This window comes from Furipterus horrens, unplaced genomic scaffold (assembly GCF_987537825.1).
Source record: "Furipterus horrens unplaced genomic scaffold, mFurHor1.1.pri manual_scaffold_8, whole genome shotgun sequence".
Lineage (NCBI taxonomy): Eukaryota > Metazoa > Chordata > Mammalia > Chiroptera > Furipteridae > Furipterus > Furipterus horrens.
The window spans coordinates 85,422,749-85,443,958 of record NW_028327178.1 but is presented as its reverse complement, the minus strand read 5'-3'; the positions used below and the strand labels follow the sequence as shown (position 1 = coordinate 85,443,958).

Below are 21,210 nucleotides of genomic sequence, written 5' to 3'. Positions count from 1 at the left end.
ATTCTTATGTGATGCATATTTTGAACTTATCTAAAATGCAATTCTCTTCAAATCTCAACTATCCTTTATAACTATCTAAAAGCTTTACAAACAGCATCAACTTACCTGTATACTCAGAGCTGTGAGGAACTACCAAAAAAGTAAGTTCTAGCACATACATGACCTCCTAAGAGAAATTTCAATTAAATGAGATAAACCATTTAAGCCCCACCCTCTGAGTAACATACTGATTCTCTTTTTCCTTTCCTACTTTACTTTAAACATTAAGTCTAAAATATTTGTCAAAATAAGGGTGACAGTTCTCAATGAAGATTTCTGACAGATTTCACACAACTTTTAAGTTTAGAACTTCTATATTACCAAAAGTATAAATTTCTTTTTAAAACATCAGAACAAAAGTCATCCCACTCACTTCTCACAATAATAAAATATATTTAACAGCAAGATGCTTCAAACCACAAATTACTTTTAAATATGCAGTACCTAATAATATCCAACCTCAGTATAGAACTATTACAATGCTGAAGTATACTATCAGAAAAATTCTAAATATACTATATTAAAAAAGGATTAAAACTTAGAAAAAGAAAATCCAATAAAGAGGATGAGATATCTGTTTAAACAAGATGTGTCTACTACAGGGTGAAGCAGAATCTCTCACTGCTTTCTAAGCTGGTAACTAAAAAGCCGTTTATTATCTTTACATTCTAATTTTCTCTAGAAATTGAAAGATACATTTCTAAGCATTGAGTCAATTTACAGATGAATCCAAGTGGATAATTTAATATACGTGAAATGAACTTCAAATTTTAATCTTAGTATGAAAAAGGAAATTAAAAAATACTTGTATAAAAGAGAAATGCCATTTCTAGGCATAAGAAAACTGAATAATTTTTATTTAAAAACTACCTGAATATCAATTTTAACATAGCCAACAAGTTATTTAAGTAAATTAGGAGGAAAATATGTCTGCTACAACCAAGAAATTTGAATTTATTCACACAAGTTTATTCAGGTATTTACTAGTTCAAAACAATACACACAAAAAGTAGAATAACTTGTTCTATTCTTACTATTTAAAGTTAAATATTTAAATATTTTTGATTTTGCCCTGGCCAGGTAGCTCAGTTTGTTAGAGCATCATCCCAATACACAAAGGTTGCAGGTTCGCTCCCTGGTCAGGGCACATAGAAGAATCCACCAATGAATACATAAATAAATGGAACAACAAATTCATGTCTCTCTCTCTCTCTTCTCCCTTTCCTCTCAAAAATCAATCAATAAATAAAAATTTTAAATAAAAATTTTTTAAAATGAATCTTTGTTTTGAATTCTTTCCTCAAAAGTTCTCTAAGCAAGTAATCAAATAAAGCCATGGATGCTCAGCAATTGTTATTTTACAAACTTTGTAACTATCCAAATGAAAATAAATATTCTACAATGAGTTAACCAAACCCAAAAATAAAAATAACTAGGCAAGCATTTCTAATAGTTTATAAAAAAGCAATTAAGAACTATTTAGTTTTGAAAGTAAGATTCACGATATGCTAAGTGAAAAGTGACCTTAAAATTTAGAATAAAAATTTATTAAATCCCACTAAGCCACTGTGCAGCATATTAGTAACTTTATGCATATGCCTCAAACAGATGCAGTTAATGCCCATACCTAAAGGGGTTATTGATCGTGGTTGTAGATGAGTCTCCCACTTGTGAACTATGACTTGACAGGGACCACCGATAGTCTGCAATTTAAAAGTTAAATGTCTGCAATAATTTCTTATATCTTATTTTCTACCCATGACTCCATTAGATGTTTGTGGCCTAAGTTTATACTAAATATGAAACCAAGAAATTCATTTTGTTAATTAGCAATATTATATGCCCCCAATTAGGAATGTACCAGGTCACAAAACTTGATGAGTGCTGGAAGAAAATGAGGATGAGACAGTAAACAGAAAAATGAGACGAACTGGCACATAAACCGTTTTCAACCCATTCTTCGAAGTGCCTATGATGCTCAATTTTTTTTTTCAATGAAATTTAAATCTTTAACTGATACTCTGTCCTAAATTAAAGTTAGCTGCAAATATACTTTATGTTTGGTAGGTCAGAATCAATGGGGTGTTACGGGATGAAGTATCTCATCTTAAGTAACTCTGGCAGTGTTAGGAAAAAGCCTAAACTCTATGATCATAGGAAGAGTAGGAGCAAGCACTTCAAGATCAATTATCATAAGGTACTCAAGAAACTTGAGGGCATAATAAAGTTCTTTGCTATGTCATTTAAGAATAGTAAGTAGATAACAGGAAGAACATCAGATTTCTCATATCACAGAAACCAGAGTTTCTAAAGGGCACAGGAAACCCTAAAAAAAAAACACGCATGGGCAAATTTGAAGAACAAACCTGATAAAAGGGGAACTAACATCCAGTTTTACTCTTTATGCCTTTGAGTTTATAAATCATACAGTGTGATAACTCCTAATGTTGTCCCCTGTTATCAAGTTCTCTTACTAAAAGAGAAAACAAAGTTTTATATGTTGTTGATAACATCTAATTTAAAAACAGAATAAACCTACCAAATGATTCCCGGCATACACCTAAGAGACTGAAGTATTCAGTCATTTTTTAAAAATAATTAAAAAATGACTAAACTTATGTGCCAAAATAAAACCCTTAAATACATATTTTAAAAGCAAATTTTCTACTGTAACCTTATGAGTTACTTCAATTTTCTGTTCTTTACATGTCTTCTGAACAAATGTAGTAAAGTACAGGGAAGCAAAACAAAAAAACAAGTCACCCATTATCACACCACTTCAGGTTAATCACTATCAACATTTTCATACATAATCCTCAAGCCCTTTTCAAAGCATATACTAAATATACTCTTAAAAAGCCTAAAACATAAACTTCTCTCTAATGTTGTACACCTTTAGATGGTATTAATATTCTCCTATAACATGTTATAGGACCTGAATATTGATTATATTTAGTAAGTATGCCAAATAACAAATAAGTACATTAGGCACATTAGGTTACTGAACATGAGATAATTGTGCCACTTAACACAACCAGAGGTTAAAATCTTTTTTAACACTTGCAAAGTTTTTAAATTTGAAAACTAAAATATCACTACATACTCATTCAAATCACTTATCCTGGAATAATACAGGAAATGCTCCTTTTCTCTAGACAAATACCTCTTTGTTAAGAAGGTTTATTTATGAATCAGTAGACTGGGTAAGATGTTTTTAAAAATGTAAAAGTGAAACTGTTCATATTAAAATATGGTGAATTTAATTTCCATTATAACTAAAAGAAAGATGCATACAATCCTACATCTCCTAAATGATTTTTTTTTTTACTACTTTTTCCTGTAACATTTTTTCTGAATTTGTGTTTTTTAAATATCAAACTTTCCAATCCTTAAGAGACGTAAACATATACATTAAAAATAAAATGATGTTTCTTAGCAATAATAAGCAGCCAGAAAAAAAACGAACCTATTCCCTTCTTCCACTCCTCCCATGTCCTTCATATCCCCTACCAAAAAAATCCTCTTCACTTCAAAGAGGAAATGAATCTATATTCTTATATAAGTTATTAATCAAAGGTAATTTGAAAGGGTACCATGAATACAATGTTAAATATCAGCAATGATAAAAAGTGGGCAGAGAAAAAAAAGAGAGCTTGCTTTTGTTTGTGTTTTAATTCAGGCATCAGGAGAACTTTACCATGTGTTTCACTGTAGTATCTACAGTTAGTCATTTAAGAATAGCCCTGTGGATTAAATATTTGATAGGGAATATATTTTAACAGTAATTTTAATTAACTCTACCCTCATATATTTTAGTTGCAAAGCCACTACTCACAGCATAAAACAATTTGGGCTTGAGCAGAATGGAGTGTATGAGGAGCAGAATGGAGTATATGAGGAGCAGTCCAAAGGGCTGCTTCAACAGATGACTTACAATTGCATCAGCTAGTGTTCACACTACAAATCCATGTTGTTCGGTACACAAAGTGTTATAATATTGGGGGGGAAATGAACCAAGTTTTAAAATACAGTCAATTTCCTAAATTGTTTTGATTACTTATTAAAACTTTAGAAGATAATCTTAAATTTTAGCTCACTGAAATTCTTTTAAAAAAATTTAAAACCTAAGCAGTGATATATTAAAAATCTCAGTAATGGTTCCAAAACATGAAATCTTTTTTAAAGCCCTATCCAATGAAAAAACAATCTTCAAGATCTTAAAAAAAAAGAACAGTTCCATTCTGTAAAAGGCTGCCACAGTTTTAAGCATTTTGAAGTCAGGTGGAAAGTGATCTTTGGAGGGGGTTAAAAAATCGGTCCAAGACAGTATTCCATTTGCAGTATTAGTAGAATTATAATATTTCACAATTTAGCCTATTTTAAATCAAAGGACTGCTGGAATGTTTTCAAACATGCATACTAACAAAAATGGAAATATATCTGCTTTCACACACAACAAAAAATCTTAACGATTACTTTCTTCAACAGTATGGACATCACTCAGCTACATCAAGCATTGAGAGAAATAAACAAGATAATCCAACATATAAATTGAAGTTTTGGTTTTGTTTTAACAAACCACCAAGCAAATACTCATGTAATATCACTGCCTTTAAATATCACAAAAAAAAAATAAATGTGAACTTTTAAAATTTTACTGATTGTTTTCTTCCACAATTTTAGAAAAGCGTTCATGGAAAAGATTCTGAGGAAACTTTATCTATGGTGTCAGAGGCCAGACCACAGTTATTTTTAAAAATCACTATTTTTAATAAGACCATTAAGAAAAGTGGTTGCCTAAGCAAAGAAAGCTAGGTGGACAGATTTATGAGATGGTTCATATTTGAAGCTGAGGGTATTTAGCATTTAGGAGATTTTTATTATATTAAGAAACCATTCTACAAAATAACACCCTGAGCTCTGTATTCCCTCACTTATCGCGGGTATTACATTTTAGACCCCTCACAAAGTAGGAACCTTACATTTATTCTACACTCTTAAACCTACGTACTTTAACAACATACGTATAGAGTACTGCAAAATCTTGCAATATAGTGAAAAATCCGCGATAATCAAATATAATATTTTTAAAAATCCCATAATACAGTGAGGCTGTGATAAGGGAACCGCAATATAGAGAGAGACTACTGTATTCTAAAAATAAACCATCATCTGCCTATTGCAGATGACTGACTCTTTTGTTAAATCAAGGAGATTAAGAATAAAATAAGAGTTTGTAATGAATCTAACTATGAGTAAATGTTAACACCTATTAAAAACTGGAAACATGTTACTGAAAAATAAAGAGCTATTTATACAGAGACGAAGGAAATATTTCACAGACAATATAATTAAAAATTAACTAACATTTCTGTAAAGGTAACTACCCTAATTCTAGCTACAAGAGGGGTGGACATAGATTTTTAAAATGTTTGAATTGCATGTTAACTCAAAAATCACTTTAGTGAAGATGTGAAATTAATGGACTCTCTGCAGGCTCACTCCAATGTTTTCATTCCAGGAATAACTATTACCTTTGTTTCCTACGTTTAAGTAAGTTAATATTTTGGTTTGTCACCTGTAAAATTATCTTAAAATTCAACATATTAACACTTATTCTAATTCTACAAAGTATAAGAGAACATGTAGCTATGAAAAATTAAAGAGAAAAAGGACTGCAAGACTCAACTTCTAAAGTAAAAGGAATATGCCATAAGGAGCAAAATATAAAAGAGGATATGAATGATAAATTTTAATTATTTACAATAAAATATTAGCAATGGAAGGGACCTAAGAAATTAATAGTTCAAAACCTTCATTTTGAAGATGAGGAAGCTGAAGCCAAAGGTCAAGTGAGGAGATCACAAGATTTTTAGCGTAGGCTCTACAACTCCTTGGGTAGACTGCCTCCTAAAACTTGACTCAATAAGATTAATATTACCCATTTCAGCTTTTCAATGCTTTCATAATTACTTTGCTTTCCAATTATTCTTTATATTTATAAAATATATATTCCAATAATTTACACCATTTCATGATTTAAGATTCCTTGCACATTTGTTCTATTATTTGCAAAATTGAGACAAAGTTTTATAATTATTTCTGTTAAAAATTAAGTTTCATTTAAAAAGCGCCACCAACTTACAAAAAAAAGTGTCACTTTAAGCTGACATGTGGGGGGAAAACGCCTCTAGCCATATGCATGGGATTTTATGAAGCTATTTACTCTATTCCATGAAAAACATACTTACCATGGCAGCCCCTGCATCACACGGTACATGTGTACACGATACAGAGCACCTACTTAAAGAAACACACTCACCAACACATACTGTAAACTTTTGCAAGTATTACAAGGGAAAAACTTGTTTCTTACTGTAAGTAGATTCTTGCCAATTTTTTTAAAAAGGCATTTTAGACTGATTTGCTGCTTTTGGTTACATTTTCAATGAGGAGGAGAAATAATGTAGGCTGACTTAATTTAACCTGTGTTGACAATAGTCTTACTTTAAAAAACTATGCCCAAAGGACTCATTATGATTTTCCTTGTCCAAATGCCCCTTTAAGTAAGATTTAGTTGATTTCACATGCTAAAAATTTCACATACCAGGATCCATAAAGTAAGCTTTCAATGTATCTATGCACAATTATTCAATTTATACTGAAGAACAATGTCATGATGCATAACCCCTACATTAAATAAATGACGTTTTCCTAAGTCATAAAGTGAGACTATTGTCAAGATAAGCCAACACAATGATCAACCGTAATGTAATTTAAGTTTAATTACTGAGTATTTACAATATATTTTCGGAATAAGAAACGTAATAGGTGCAAAAGACAGCTGACGTGGGTTTGTCAGTTTTTTTCTTTTTTATAATGGTGGCTAAGAGAATGAGCTAACAGTGGCTGCTTGCATTTTTCACATGTAACAAGTATTCAATGACCACAAAGGGAAATAAAATGTTTTAAAAGTTCTAATACATGTTTTGTTCCTAGACTCCTGCCTAAACCCTTGTTCACATGGAGCCCAAGTGTGCTCAAAGGTAAAACGCTTAAGGAAAAGAATCCTTTCAGCAAATAAGTATCTTCACAATAAAGAGGAAAACAATTAACTTTATTTTTCTAAAGATGAAAACAATCCCAAAATAATAAATCATTGTGAGCAAGCAGATTTAGATTTAATAGCTACTCCAAAGGCCTTCAGGAAAGATCCTGATCTATCAACACCATTGTTGAAAAAAATCTAAGAGAAATGACATCTGTTTTGATAGAAGATAAACAATGCAGCCACTAAGAGATGGCTGCTGTGAAATTTTAGAATTACTCACTTAAAGCTGGCTATATACTCCTCTAAATGTATTATGCCACACAAGGATCAAAAACAAAAAGAAAAACCCTTGCAAATTGTTACTAATTAATTTTAAAAAGTTACAGAAAATGCATACCTACCTATCAAGAACATTTATTTATCATTAAAACCTATTCCATGATGACAATATTGAAACATACTTACTATTAATCTTTTAAAAATTCCATTACAGACATCATCTGCATCTGAAGTGGTTACTTCCTTGCTTTTTGGTACTAAAATGTTATTAACCTAGAGTTCTGTTGTCCTTATTTATCAAAACACACTCATTTTACTTTTAATGTTTCCAAATATAAATCAGTTGCTTTTGAAAGAAGTTAAGTCTGCTAAAGAAACTGGAAACTAGATGAAGAAAACATACCTTTGGTTCTAAAAAGCATCCTTTGAAGTAGCGATACTGAATTGATACTCCTCTACTGAGTACAATGATTGCTTTCCATAACATGCTGTGTGGGGAAAAAACAAACAAACAAAAATTAAAGCAGCAGCATCAATATCAAGTAAAATGCATAAAGACTTTATAATTCATAAAACCCCTCAAGTAGGGTCTGTGACCCATACCACTTATATATTTCTACACATAATTTTACTTTAGGCTTAATCTGTACCAGGTGCTGGGAACACATTGATGAGTGAGGCACAAAGAGCCCCATCTTCAAGGAGATTGCTTTCTTGTGTGGGTAGACAAATAAATAACCAAGCAACATACATAATAAGGGCTATTTGACCTTTCTGATGCGACAGGAAGTTTTGGAGGTTTCTATATAGGAGGCCTCAATGAGGAAGAATTGTCTGAGCTGAGACCTAAATGATGGGAAGGAACCAGTCAGAAGTATTCCAAACAGAAAAAGTAAGTAGTGCAGAGGCGGAAGCCAGAGTCGAACATTCCACTTAGCTAGTGATGTTACATGGCTGCTAAGAGGCTTTGGGGCCAAAGCTGGCCAAGTTATACCCATTTTCCCAACTGTCCCTTGTTCTAACTTTCCTGCCCACCCCTTGGCTATTCCCCTAGCAAGGCAATCAGTATCTGTATTTCTTACCTGTTTCAATCCAATGTCTCCTTCTGAACTATGCTATTCCAAAACTTTAACTCAACAGTGAAAAAATTCACTACAATTCATGATAAGAACTGATTTTTAGCTTCAAATCATAGACCCAAAAGCATGGTCCCAGGACCATCAGTGTCACCTAGGAGCTTGTTATTAGACATGCAAATTCTCAGGCCACACCCAGACCTAGATCTATTTAATTAGAAACTCTGAGGGTAGAGCCCAACAATCTGTAATTTAACAGGTAACTCCGATGACAAAGACAAGTTTGAGAGCCTCTGTCATAGACTATTACCCAAACATTATTTCCACATGAACAGTTCAGTGAATACACGACAGCTCCAAATGTCCTTCCATGACACCAGATGGCTAGCACTGCTCCCCACCTGGCTCTGCCAAGACATGCTTTAGGGCATTATCCTAACTCTGACTCAACTGTGGTTCCTAACAAATATCCACAACCAGCTGCCATCCACAGTCCTACCGTCAGCAATCCGATTAATCTGGTAGTAACAACATACACATACCCTGGCTCCACCCTGGGAGACTCTGATTTCATAGGTCTGGGGTGGAGCCTGGTCATACGGAGTTGGATAAAACTTCCTAGGCATGGATGCATACACTTGGTTGCTGTAAAGCAAGGACAGCAAATGCGTGGTATATGTGCTCTACTTTTCCCTGACAGGCCTCCGAATCATTTTCAACACAGGAGTCCAGGCAAACTCTACCAACTTCAAGGTGAAATTTATTTCCCCTCTCTGCTACAGTACACTAAAATGCCAAAGAAACTCAAGTCTGAAACACAAAGCTGGTGTCCAAAGGCAAAGTGATGCTTGCCTTTTGTATCATCTTGTATCATCTACTTCCTTTCTGCTTATGAAGCACTCTTTATCTGCCATATATGAATCAATTATATTTCAGTGTACATCAGCAATGTGAAAATGGCTGGTTCCATAAGTTAAGTGTTACCTCATTCTGTCCATATCACTCTAATGAGGCTGGATGAAATGGACTTAAGACAGATGACAGAGCAGCTCAAAAGTTCAGAGCAGAAGGGTATTTTAGGTACAAGTTCAGAAAGATATGAGGTTTACTTCATAGGAGTGGCTGAGATAAAAATCAAGAAAAAAATACCCACTTGAAAGAAATAAACATATCATTCCTGTGACTGCAGTATCATTTATCAATAGAACTTGACTTGTGGCTGAGAAAATGTGCCACATTAATGACAATTAGCGAAAAGGGTGTTCTATATATTTTTTTGTTTGTTTTCTTTTCCTTAGCATATTTCCTTGTTATCTTTTGCTTTGCCATTAGTGCTCCTCAAACTATCTGCTGCAAAGGCCCAGTTTTTGTTATTTTCCTTTGCTTTGCCATTAAGTGTTTCTCAAACTATCTGCTGCAAAGGCCCAGTTTTTGTTATTTTCCTTTGCTTTGCCATTAAGTGTTTCTCAAACTATCTGCTGCAAAGGCCCTGTTTTTGTTTGCTCACTTGTTTTACCCAACCGATCCTGCAACCAATATGCCTGGTCTCCATACTCAGTTCAATAGGATAAGTCCATGGTTACATGCAAGAATGCCTAGCATGTCAAACTGCTATAAACATTTATAAATGCTTGCTCTCAATGTCTGTGTTTCTCATATCGTGCACTAATTAAAAAAGAAAAAAAAAGTTTTGTCCAGCACGGTCAACAGGCCACATTTTTAGTAGCACTGCTCCACAGGAAAACAGAATTAGAGTTTCCTGATCACCAAATCTGTATTTCTCCCTAGGGTATAGCATGTATTCATGTACTGTTTAGAATCTCCTCATCTCTCTTCACCGTTGCCCCTATTCATAGAGCCTGATAACCCATCACACTTTCAAGTATCCCCAAGTGGAAAAGCACCTGTTTTTTTTGGCATTCACTAATTCTATCCTAACCCCATAACTGTGTAGACCAGGTAACCAAGGCCTAGAGATATTAGACCCAACCAAGATCACAGTTAACAGCAGAACTGAAACTGGCACCCAGATCCATCTTTCCCTAGCCTAATGCACCAATAACCCATGCTAGGTTTAGTGCAGTATTTAATCTCCATAATGAACTCATTTCATTACATTAGCTCAGATATCTAATTGTGTGTTCCACTCTCAGTTCTTTTAGTTAATACTATGCATGTTTGAAAAAAAATTTTTATAGGCTAAAGCAAAAATTAAATCTTTTATCAAGAATATGTATTGAGAAACCAAAAGATACTGCATAAAAGTTTTTTTTATTAAAAAGAAGAAATAGTTGTATAAGCCTATTATTTAGAAATGTATACTAGAAGAACCCACTAACAGTTGTAAATGGTTGTCTGAGAGGCAGAAATTGAGGCACAGATCAACTTTTTCCTCACCACAAACTTTCTAAAATGGTATCACTCTTCATCTATGCACATGTGATAACTTGATAAATAAAATTAAAAAATAGAATACACCAAGCTATTTTAGAAGTCCCCAAGTTTATAATCTGAATGTCACAATTATTCTGTAACCTAACATCTCCATGCTTACCTTTCACCCGTCTCATTCTCTGGAAGAAGAGCCACAGCATTTTGAGGATTCCAGTTTCCCAAAGCATCACAGCTTCCACATATTGCAAAAACTTCTCCTAAAGGAACAGAACACTAGTTATAGTGGCATAAATAGGAGAGTTTCAAATTTTAGTTTCAGAGAGCAAGAAAAAAGCTGTCAGTTGCATCCACTCTACTGGATGCAGAGGCCCCTTTAGCAGAGATAGAGGACCCTCACTGGAAATGTGGGTTTGGACCCAGGGACCATACTAGCACCTGTGTTATTAACTTGACCCACGTCTACAGAATCAAAGCCAGAGACAAAGAGGGATGTGGAGGGATGAACTTTTCTTCATTTGTTCAACTACTTATTGAACCGATAACAAGCACCAAGAAGACAAAGTGATCAAACCGCAGCTTCCAATATAAAGGGGCAATCGCTAAATGCATGTAAATATTCTAAAGAAATAGTAATTGATAATTTCCAGGACAGGAGCAATGTGACAACAACAACCATCCTCAAAAAATACATAAAAAAATTTAGTGCACCTTATAAAAATAATGACTATTGTTTCATCAGAACATTTCTCATCAACAAAATAACAGAGCTATAATCTAAATTTGCTAAACTTACATGTATTTAGCAGAAGTCCAGACCTTCCTGGATATAAATATGCAGAAGTCTTTGACTTATATAAACACATTTTGAATCAATATAATTAAAATTCATAAAGAAAAAGATAATGAACTGAGCCCAAATGATAAACCTTAAGACAAATTCCTCCACTTGCTGAGACAGGCATGGTTTCCCGCTTTAGGCACTACTCTGGAAAGACCTGATTATAGTTGGTTTAGCCATCTCCGTGAGCATTTTATAAACCTGGACTGTAAAACTTAACTAAAATTCTAGGTATGAGAGTCATTCAGGAGTTTTCAGAGTTCTAAATACAGGTGCATAAAGCACAAGGTGATTGTGTATGAAGATGTCAAAATATTTCTAATATATAAATCCTTTAAAGTAATCGGTTACAATTAACTTAGGTTATCATACCTTCTGGTTTTTATTTTGGAGGATAAACACTGTTGTTAAATACAAGGCACAAATAAATATCCATTGCCCAAACTGTATATGTTGCTATGCATATTATAGCACATGCTGTCGCTCTTACCTCAAAATATAGATTACCATAAAGTCACTGATTCGGGCCCATTATATTTCCTTTAGAAAGGACAGTGTCAAACACTTCCATGGAGTTAGTTATTTCTTAGCCCCACACAAAACAGCAGCTACTCTTTGCTCTTGAAAGAACACGTACTCCAAAGGGAAAAAGTAAAACTTAGGCCATCAGTAGGTGGTTCACTCTTTCCTCCTGTAAGTGCTCTTGCATTTTACCAGCTCCTCCTGCAATGTTACTGTACTGTCTTTCTGCTGTCTGCCTTTGGATATGGCTTCTCTGAGGGAAAGGGGGAAACTTTACTAAAACAGACAAATCTCATTATTTAGTTTTCATTTATAAAAAGATTATAGAGGCTAAAGGAATTTGCAAACAGCAAGCCCACATATTCTTTTCACTTGTTCCCTCTAACCTCACTCCTCTCTGCACTCCCTACTTGCTCAACATTCAGTAGAGAACACTTACTTCCTCCTTCTTATTAGAGGAAATTGAGATGATGGGAGAGAACTGGGAGTGGCGGGGGTCTTCCCAACATCCCCTCCCTGTCCCTCTATGTCCTCTCCCTCCCCCCTATATATTCATCTTCATTCATATCCACCATTATCTTCCCTCTAGTTCTTAAGAATGAGAGTCCCCTCTTCCCAAGCTGATCCTTCTATGGCTAATTGTGTGGTCAGTCTATGTGCCTGACATACCCAGCTCCTTCTAGCTAAACTGCCTTTGTACAACTCCCTAAATGTGTATGATACAGTTCTGTAGTCTTCTCCCCAAGAGAAGGCTGCACGGAGGACTGGAGGTGAGCACTCGACCCAAGGGCGCCAACCCATCAGCTAACTAGCAATCTTCAATCTGTAGAAGCTTACCTAGAGATGGAGCTATACCAGATCATTTTAACTAAGAATTTACACTCACACACAACTCTCTCAACTGCTATGTAGCTCCTAAAACAAAGATGTTATATATGTAGAATGAATCAATTATTCATTTATTCATTCACTGAACACACATTTATCCCTGCTCTGAGCCAAGCATTGTGAGAGGTGCAGGAATTCAGCATGAACAAGACAAAGTAACATGTTTTCATAGAGTTTATAATGTATCCACACAAAAAATTACTCAGATAATTCTATAATATCTGAATTTCACAGGGACCTTAGCTGAAAGTAGGAGATTGCAGTAAAGACAGTTAAGGAGGGCGCGCAGATCTGGGCAGAAGAAATAATTTGAGAAACTCCCAATGGTTCTAGAGAAGGAATGCAACAGAGTTAAGGACTGGCGAGTACAGCCAGAGTATTATACATTAAAGAAGGAGGCATATAACTCAGGTATGATACTATTTTGACATGCTATCTCACATTAAAATTATTTCACACTAAAAACAAAAAAATAAAAAATAACTATTTCACACTGCTTACGTAGGGAACAAAAAATACTATAAAGCTAAATATAAAAATGTACAAATAGGGAACAATCTTAGCCAAAATATTTTGCCAACTTCACACACTAGCAAAATTTCCCTTATTTTCATACTACTTAAAAATCACAGCTCAATTATCTTTGTCATATGCAGTGTTAAATAAAATCATAGCTTTCTTAGGAAATGAGTGGGTTTTCTTGTTTGTTTGTTTTGTTATAGTTTTTTTCCTTGCATTTACTAGGCTCCAAGCACTTTTCTGGTATCAGGCAAGCCATAAAGATATCTTCACCTAAAAATCAGGCCCTCTCTAATAACAACTCCATATTTAAGATAAGCCAGATTTTTTTAAATGCTCATTTACAATACCTGGTAACGGAGTTCCTCTTATTTCAAAGGTAACCTGAGAAGGTGTCATTCTGATGGATTTATTTCAGGACGTTGTGCTAGGAAGAAAAAGAGAAGATGTCATTTATAATATATGAAAATATTAGCTCTAGATAGCTACATACACACACACACAAAACAATTTTTTTTAAGAGAGAGTAAGGGGAAAGGAGAGAGAGAGAAACAGCAACTTGTTGTTCCACTTATGTATGTATTCATTGGTTGAATGAGCCCTGCCTGGGGATTGAAACCCGCAACCTTGGCACATCAGGACAATGCTCTAAGCAACTGAGCTACCTGGCCAGGGCCCCAAAATGAATCTTAACTGTAAACAAAAGATTTCAGAGACCTTATATAGAGAAACATAATTACTTATGAAGTACCTAGCAAGTTTTAGGGCCTGTAAGGTTATAAAACTATTCCATAAGAGTGTATGGATCATAAAAACTGCAAAACAAATGTGCCCCCCACCCCTGCCAAATTTTTTTAAGGATGCAAGATTCTTTTGTCACATATTTTCTCTTCTGATAAGCAGCTGTTCTGAACTCAACCTCTTTCCCGACCAGGCCCATGTTATGGTGGGAGTAAAAAAAGCTATAGATGGAAAAAGGCTTGGCTCAAGAAATGATTTCTCCTTCAATAAAAAAATTTCAACTTTAATAACAAAGAAAGAACCAAGGAACAAAGTATCATCCACTAACCCAAACTAGTCATGGTCTGCAACAAGTTTGAGAATGTGCTTATTAGTAACTACTAATCACAAAAACCTTTCCCCACAAGTCACTCTTTTCAGATTTTCTCTTTATTATCCTTAAAACGATCGAGTCCAGTTCTGCAAACTTGAATTTAGGGTCTCAAATTTCCAACCTATTACCAAACCCTGTTGATTCTATTTGATCTCACATATATGCTTTCCTTTCTCAAGTTTGAACTTCATTCAAAACTTTAATTCTCCTATTCGTATTTTGACTTCTAAATCTCTTCCCAGTAATATAATTTATGTCATTTAGAATATTTTTCCTCAATATTCTTGAAATCACTTCAGTTATTTACAGAAATCTAAACCTCTAAGCCTTGCTGTCTTTTATCACTTATCCACTTCTTTGTCTCTGAATTTTCACTTCTTCATTGTTTTCCCCAGCCAAACCAATCTGCTTACCACTCCCTAACTTAAATACCTAAGGGAAGTTAGGAATAGATAACTTTTTAAAAATACACAATGTCAATTCTTAAGAAGGCTTATATAATTTAAATATAGAAGGAACGCATATGCCACACAAGGACACATTATGGCTACGTAACTTCTTCAGTGCTCTCTCAAAACTTTTGCACCCCATCCCACCAATGTTCCTTAAAAAATTCCAATCACGTTGTTATTCTAAGTCATTTCTATTAATTTACTAGACTGTTTATTTGCACTTATTTTATATTAAAAAGTCCTAAAGAAGCTTTCAAAGTTATTCATTCTTCTATTTCCCCTTTGTTCTCCCTTGGCTCTCTGTGAACACATACACTACTCCGCAATGGTCTCTCTCTTTTTTTTAAAATATGCTTTATTAATTATGCTGTTAAAGTTGTCCCAATTTCTTTTCCCTTTGTTCCCCTCCAACTAGTGACCTCCCTCTCCCTTCAGTGGTCCCCCAACCTTAGTCCATGCCCATTGGTTGTGCATATAGTTCTCAACATCATTCCCTCCTACTATGCTTAATTCCTGTACCATATCTCTCCCTTTCCCGTCTTCCCCCTCCCCATACCTATAATTCTTTTCTCACTCTCGTTGCCTACTTAGTTTGTGCAGTGGTTAATGAACACTGCTACCCTCAGTTAACTACACTTCTAAGTCAAGATAGACCTACAGTAGTGGTTCTCACTGGAAGCACTTTTTTTTAATGAAGTGAACATACAATTTATTTTCTAATTAAAAAAAAAAATTCTGTTACGACTAACATTTAGCATTATATTCATTTCAGGTGTACAGCCCAGTGGTTAGACATCTGCATAATTTATAAATAAGTCTAGTACCTACCTGGCACCATTTATAGTTATTACAATATTATTTACTATATTCCCTATGCTGTGCTTTACATCCCTGTGGGTATTTTGTGACTACCAATCTGTACTTCTTAATCCCTTTACCTTTTATCACCCAACTTCACAATCCCCTTCCCATATGGCAAACCATCAGTCTGATCTCCCTAGAGGCAATTTTGCCCTCCAAGAGTATTTGGCAATATCAGGAGACATTTTTGGTTGCCATAATCAGGGGTGATGCCCATGGCATCTAATGTATAGAGGCCAGGAGTGCTGCTAAACACCATAGAATGCAGAGAACAGTTCTCCACACGCAATTGTCCAGCTCCAAATATCAACAGGGTTGACACTGAGAAACCTGATCTCTAATATCTATCCATAGGAGGCTGCTATGGGGATCAAGAGTTCAGACGCAATGTTAGCTATAAAGTGTGTACCATCACATTACATCAATTATAAATGTGAATGTTGAATATATATAAACAAGATCGTGAGTCAATGTGGTTTCATGTCACTTGGACAGAGACTTCCCAGTTTGGCAACTCTACCAGTTAGAAAACCCAAGACTCTACATTGGAGAAAAATCTGTCCTTGATCAAAATCATTTCTAAGATACCTTAATCTACTTTCTAAGAGTAAACATGACCTACTTAAAGCACATACATCCAGTTCAAGCAATGCCAAAGAATGTCCTAAATCTAAAAACTACCTAGATTGTTAACCTCCCCCCAAATAACCTACTATTATCCTAATATCTTAATAATTCTTTTTTAACATATCTGATAAGAACCTGAGTACAAATATTTCCTTTTCTAATAAATAAGATGTCTCACTGAAGCACTGCAACCGTCCATTTAAATTTATATCCTATTAAGACGAAACCTTAAGGCTAGCAAAAAAGCTCAACTTCGAAGTTACTGAATTAATTTTGAGACACACCAAAAAGCCCCACCATCCAGTAAAACTGCTGAATAACCAACCTTAACCTCAACCTGTAACTTGTACTTTCACCCAGTGTTTGCTACTACAGTTCTCAACTAAGGACAATCTTGTCTACATAATTACATAGTACTCAACTATTAGATGATCAATTTTAAATAACTATTTTAACCAATTTTAGAGAAATAAGATGTAATTATTCTTATGTACTGAATTCAACAAATGATACAAAATTATCTCTAAATGTCTACGGCATTAAATGAGGAAATTATCTAAATTCAATTTAATAAAAGGGCAATCAATTAATTATTAAAATTGAGGCTTTTATTCTTAAAGTTGCTTGTAAGAGTATCTACAGTAACTTGGCAGGACACAACTAGAGTAAATGTATTATACGAAGCTTAAAGCACAAGGATACCCCCACAAAACCTCCCCAAATGTCAACAAAGCATCATTCTCTACTTGGACTGCCAAAAGTCATATAATTTTGTTTAATTTTCACCCTACTCCCTTTACTTAATGCCATACCAAATAAAAGTCAGGAGGGAGCTGCTGCTTCAGCGGTTTACTTGATTGTGGACAGAGGCCAAAATTCTGGTGCAGAACTGAAGCACCTAGCTCTCACCAAAACAGCAATGACAAAGTAAAATACTGTACTGCGGTAAAATGCAAAATTTACAGACCCAGCAACACTTCCTCTTCATCCAAACAAGCAAAAACAAACAAACAAACAACAACAAAATGCCGAAAGGGAGTGGTCTTCCAAATATACATTAAACAAGATGAAAAATGCATACGTGAGCTGATTATATATGTAACTTAACCAACTCACCTATTACATGTACGGGCTATGCTTCCTGAGACAGGTTTTTGGTTTGCTTATGTTTTTAAATATAACCTCCATTTTGTGCTTTTTGAAGATAAATATTAAACAGCATTCTCATGTGAGATTTTAAATAACATTTAACAGTATTTTAACATTTTTGAAGACTCATGCAATTAGCAAAATATGACATGTTAATTTTTAAATATTTCTGATTTTACACTACCTGGCAAAATAAATTTTACTCTCTTCCATTTGTCAAAGAAACTGTCACAACACATGACCTTACCAGTGTACCGGCAGCTTAGGGGACAAAACGGAGATTTAATCCAACTATGGTACAGGAACATTTAGTTTAGAGCTAAATTTAAGTCATAGATATTTTTAGCTAAAACGTGTTCCTCTGACTTAAAAGAATCTCTCTCATTGTTTCCCTTCAATTTTTTTTTAAAGAAAAAGCTGTTTCCAATCCTGGCTGTAAGAAGGGAATATATGTACATTTTCCTGAGTTAACTTCTGTTCATTCTGGTGGAGGATCACTATCACTTTACAGCTCTGACCCCAGTGTATTTTGAGCCAATATTTTAATCAATGTATTTTTATTAAGAAAGTATTTCTGGATTTCATTAAGCCAAGTTAATTAATCACTTTCCAAACAATGCAGTAAAGTTTTTCCAAAGAGTTTCCATTTCATGTTATCGCGATACTGTTTTCATATAGACTTCACGTATTTTTCCTGGTCAAGTCATACACAAAGATTTGATTCGTTCATCTACTTTTTGTACAAATTTGACTCACTTTGCCACTTAGAATTTCTTTTGTGGTCCTCATTTCTCTGAGTCCAACTTTCCTAAGTCTTATTTTGTCTACAATATTGGTTCTCCCTAGTTCTGAAACCATGAACGGATGGGTCCATGTGCAGTTTTACCTAATGTTTATTTTGTGTTATTTGTAGCCAAAACATTAGGAGTTGGAAAATATACTGATAGCTTGTATTTACTTTTTAGCAAAGTCACAACTATCAGAAATGTAGCAAGACAGAGAAACATGAAGGGGAAGAGCAGTGGTTAGGGCGGGGGAGAAATGGGGAAGGCGACAGGCGTATAAATGAGACGGCCTCAGGTCCGAACATCCTGCTTGGTTCCATCAGTTCCCTGGGTTTGTACCACATCAGACTCAACAGCTGCTTCAAGGTGAAAGGATTCTCTCCAATTCAAGGCTGAACTCACGGCAGATTTCCTTTATAAAAGAGCAGTGGGGTAAGAGGAGGGGCTGATGAAGCACCCAACTGACTGACGCTGTCTCATCGAGGCAAACAGAAGTCGGAAAAAGTAGAGCTTTGGAGAAAAGAGAGCTGCTGTCTTAAAACTGGATCGAGGGCACTGATGTCTATTCCTGGAACCCTTTCCTAGGAGAGTAAGGCACTTCGGTTTCTTGGAATAACTGAATTATCCAAGCATGCCCCACACTACGCGATTAGGCAATTTCAGAAAATAAGCAGTTGTCAAAACAGTCCGACTCGGGGAAAGACGGAGGGAGTCGCGGCGGGCACGGGGCACGGTGTGGGTTAGGGCGCACAGCCGGCTACAGCTGCGTTTCTGCTTCTCCGTCCCTGAACTTGGTCCTTCGTGTACTCTGGGTGGTCCTACGCTCTTTGCGTTACTTCACAAATTTTTCAGAAGGGAACTAAGCACCAGACAACCCAGCGGAAACGTGGCAGCAAACAATAAAAGTCGAATACATAGATGCTGCCTACCGACTTACCTGACGGAATGTCCAGGCCGCTGTTTCCCCGTCAGGCAGTGCCCGGCCCGGGGTCGGGGACGCTGCCCACCCCTCGGCCATGCCGCGGGTCCCCGCGCCCCCAGCCCCACCGGGTCCCCCCGGCCGGGCCACCATGACAGCTCGGCTGCCACGTGAGCGGCCGCCCAGGTCCCCGCACCGAGCCCCCGCCCGCCCGGTTGTCCATCTCACCTGCCGGGTCCGCGGATCCGCGGATTCCCGGATCCTCCCCGCCGGCGCTGCGCTCAGGAGTGAGTGCCTCCGGCCGAGCTGCAGGGTTCCGGCCGCTGCGCCTCGCCAGCGCTCCACAAGGCGGCCAGCGGCAGCGCCCAGCGGCAGGATGCGGCTGCGCTCAAACCGGTTTCAGCTGCTCCGGACCAAACCGCCAGGCCACCCCCGCGGGGCGGGGCCGGCGGAACGGTGGGGCGGGGCTTGACGTCAAGCCCGGCGCCCTCCCGACCAATAGGGGGCCGCGCACGTGGGGGCGGGCCCTGCGTTCCTGGAAAGGGGCCGAGTCCGCGGCCGAGGGTTACCGGGTATCCATCTAGGCTTCTGCGATCGGTGTTTTCTGGTGATCCCAGCTGCTGCGGGCGGCGACACAGGGGAGACCCGGCTCTTGATTATAGATGCGTACCTGGGTCTCCAAAGCCTATTTAGTACAGCCAAGTATCTGGAGGTTGGAGCTGCGATTCTGAATTGCATTTTTTCCCTTTAGAAAATGAGGAAAATTAGCCGACCAGATGTTTTCTGGAAACTTTCTTTCGTTACGAAACAAGCACACTTGGATCGCGTCTTTAAAGTTGAAAGCGAGAATTAGGTGACTTTGGCTACGCAAAGTAAGATGTACAACCCAGCTGCTTCACTTTGGGGGCTGTCTGAACTGCAGTCTCAGGACCCTCACAGACCTGCCTAATCAAATCTGCATAACAGGAGTCCCAGATTATTTGTATGCCAATTAAAATTGGAAGGAACTTTTTTGAAAATTGAAAAGATCCTCTGCCAAAGTTGTCGTTTATTTTCTGGAAAAAAAATCGACCCCACCAAACAAACAAAAACAAAAAAACAGATTTTTTTCTCTTTTATGATAGTTCCAGAAAAATGGATCAGCATTTGCTAAATACCTAACTTAAACTGTTGTCTTTCCAGCCTCAAGATTAACCCCCAACTAAACACTAACATAAAAACTGTTACCAGATTCATTAAAATCAGTGAGATATTGAAAATAAAAAAGAACCATTTTGTAGCGAATGTTGAAGGACGCATAATAGAAATAGCTTGAGTTGTAAATTGGTTGGAATAAGCCTACCGAAGAGGCTTTTGAATTAAATGAGCTCTAGCTTTAGACAGAACTTCCAGTTTCATAAATCGGATTGTTCATGACATTTGATATCTGAACTTAGATTAGCTCCCAGGGCATTTCAGTCAACGTCATCCACTGAGTTAATAATTATTAAGTACCTACTTTGCGATAGGCACAGGATGAAATGGTTGTTTTGATGGCGCTCGTATCAATCCCACTTTTCTTAAAGAATTAAACTTTCCTCAATTATGTACGATTATCTGCTAAAGTCAGCTGTTGTACATTTCCTAATAACTTGGAGTTTATTTCGTTCCTGCGCTGTTCGTCATACTACAGTGATTAATTTCTTTCATACAAGTTT

General features: G+C 36.3%; 1 protein-coding gene across 3 annotated transcripts in view; it reads right to left on the bottom strand.

Annotated features, from left to right (window-relative positions):
- GPCPD1 (glycerophosphocholine phosphodiesterase 1) overlaps positions 1–19,918 on the bottom strand; it is a 54,312-nt gene extending 34,394 nt beyond the window's left edge. For 2 of the 3 annotated variants that reach the window (XR_016512754.1, XM_090286069.1), the window contains exons 1-5: positions 19,742–19,918; positions 13,957–14,033; positions 11,000–11,096; positions 7,773–7,857; positions 1,667–1,742 (exon numbers count right to left, since the gene is read on the bottom strand). Coding sequence is in view for 2 of the 3 variants with exons in the window: in XM_090286069.1 (XP_090142195.1) it covers positions 1,667–1,742; positions 7,773–7,857; positions 11,000–11,096; positions 13,957–14,005 (307 nt within the window). In the remaining variant the exon portion in view is untranslated. Of the gene's footprint in view, positions 1–1,666; positions 1,743–7,772; positions 7,858–10,999; positions 11,097–13,956; positions 14,034–19,741 lie in introns of those variants that run through there. The other variant, XM_090286071.1, reaches the window with a different exon arrangement.
- Between the last annotated feature and the right edge of the window lie 1,292 nt (positions 19,919–21,210).